Genomic DNA, 2,302 nt, shown 5'->3' with positions numbered 1-2,302 from the left:
TTGGTTTAATTTGCTCCAACATCCATTTGTTCGTTTTGGGGGCAGACCACGGTATTTGCAAAAGCCTTATCCAACACCACATTTCAAAAGAATCAATGTTTGTTCTATCCTGTTTTTTCACTGTCCAACTTTCAGATCCATACACTGTCACTGGAAATACCATCAAGTTGACGATTTGTATTTTTGTGGAATTGTTACATGAGCACATTTCATGACTTATTCGAGGTTCTTCATAGCAAGTCTTCCTAACATTAATCTTTGGTGTATTTCTTGGCTACTAGTTCCTTTATTATTAAGTCGAATACAATAGAGTTGGGAGATATGATCCCTGCCCTCAAGGAGTTTACAGTCCGCCCAAGTGCTTCTCAAGCATCCTCCACTCAATTGGCAAACACCCTCTGTGACTTTGAGCTCTGGCTTGCTTATCTCTGTGTCTCAGAGGACTGGGGAGAGGGACTCCAATTGACCTCAGAGGCAGTGTCAAGGAGTGACTGGGAAGGCAGTTAAGAAATTGTGTTGCAAATGTCTAGAACTATGGAATACCAAACTCCAACTAGAGGAGTGGAGTTTTCTGAAAAGTAGGAGGCCTAGACCAGGAAGCCTTCCTCAAGAGAGGCCCTTCCTCCTAAGGAACAGGTTGAGCACCCTTTCCCGGATCTCCTTGGTCTTCATCCCATACACAATAGGGTTGAAAGTGGGGGGCACCAGGATGTAGAGGTTGCCGATGATGACATGGACACAGGGGGCCATGTTGTGGCCGACACGATGGCTGAGGAAGGAGAAGAGGGCTGGGATGTAGCCCATGAGGATCACTGCAATGTGAGCCCTACAAGTGCTGAAGGCCTTGACTCGAGCTTCTGGGGAGGACAGCCGGAGGACCGCCTGGACGATCCTGAAATAGGATAGAGCAATGAAAATGGAGTCCAGGCCCACGACAGAGAGGGCTACTGTCAAACCATAGACCTTGCTGACAAGGAGACCTGAGCAGGCTAGCTTGACGAGCCCCATGTGTTCGCAGTAGGTGTTGGCGATGACATTAGTACCGCAAAATGGCAGTGTCTTAACCAGGAAGCACAAAGGGGCAATCAAAACTGATCCCCGGGCCACAATAGCCAACCCGATCTTCACAATGAGTGCGTTGGTGAGCACCGAGTTGTAGCGCAGCGGATCGCAGATGGCGATGTAGCGGTCATAGGCCATGGCAACTAGGATGCTGGACTCCATGACCGACAGCGAGTGGATGAGGAACATCTGGAGCAGACAGGCATCTATGTGGATCTCCTTGTCGTCACACCAGAAGATGGACAGGGTCTTGGGCAGGACTGTAGTGGAGCCTATGATGTCGGTAATGGCCAACATGCAGAGGAAGAAGTGCATAGGTGTGTGCAGTGATTCTTCCAGGGTAACGACCAGCAAGATGGTGCAGTTCCCCAGGATGGTGACAATGTAGACGAGCAAGAAGGGGAGGGAGAACCAGACATGGAAACCTTCCAATCCTGGGATCCCAACCAGGATGAATATAGATGGGTTCAGGAAAGAGATGTTGATGTTGACAGCGGTCATGTTGGCTTAGACTGACTTCAGGGAGGAGACGGTCATCAGGGCTAGAGAAGGACGGATCTACAGGAAGAAGAAACTCAGAAGAAATAACAGGAATAAAGGATCCAGGTGTCTTTTTCAGGTAAGGTGGGAGATGAAAGGGAGATAGGGAAGCCGTAATCAATCAATCAATCAGTGATATATGTTTTGAACACTTAATGTGGATAGAGCATGGTACTAAGCACTCAGAAGAGTGCAACAACAAAAGTAGATATGATAGAGGAGTTTTCGATTTAGCAGAGGAGATAAATTCTGAAATAAATTACAAGTAGAGCAGATGGAAAGAGTGTCTAGATGTGTTCTTTAGATCTGTGGGGGTGGGGGAAGGGGGCAGGTTTTTAGGACTTACAAACTCAAGATGACTGGCTCCTGCCCCAGCCCCCTTCCATTTCTTGGTGCCAACACATAAGTGGAAGAATCTACAGTGTCCTGCATGCCCCATGCTACACACTAACCAAGGGGAATAAAGACCCCCATTGGGGTGGAGATTTGGGGGGTCCCTGATTCATCTTTTTCCCCCACTCCGGTGCAGTGTTTTTGGCAGGCAGAGAGGTGATCCATACGTCGAAACCAGCTGCCTTGCTCAGCACGTAAGTAAAAGCCTTACAAGTAGAAAAAAATTTGACTTCCATGGGAAGCAGTGTGGCCTAGAGGATCAGGCCCAGACCTGGGAGTCGGAAAGACCCGGGTTCTAATTCCATCT

General features: G+C 48.2%; 1 protein-coding gene across 1 annotated transcript; it reads right to left on the bottom strand.

Moving 5' to 3' along the window:
- Positions 1 to 606: 606 nt before the first annotated feature.
- LOC119942451 (olfactory receptor 52K1-like) lies at positions 607 to 1,563 on the bottom strand. The gene has a single exon (XM_038763274.1). The coding sequence runs from the start codon at positions 1,561 to 1,563 to the stop codon at positions 607 to 609; it is 957 nt and encodes a 318-aa protein (XP_038619202.1).
- Between the last annotated feature and the right edge of the window lie 739 nt (positions 1,564 to 2,302).

This window comes from Tachyglossus aculeatus, chromosome 2 (assembly GCF_015852505.1).
Source record: "Tachyglossus aculeatus isolate mTacAcu1 chromosome 2, mTacAcu1.pri, whole genome shotgun sequence".
Classification (NCBI taxonomy): Eukaryota; Metazoa; Chordata; class Mammalia; order Monotremata; family Tachyglossidae; genus Tachyglossus; species Tachyglossus aculeatus.
This window is presented reverse-complemented; position numbering and strand designations above follow the sequence as displayed.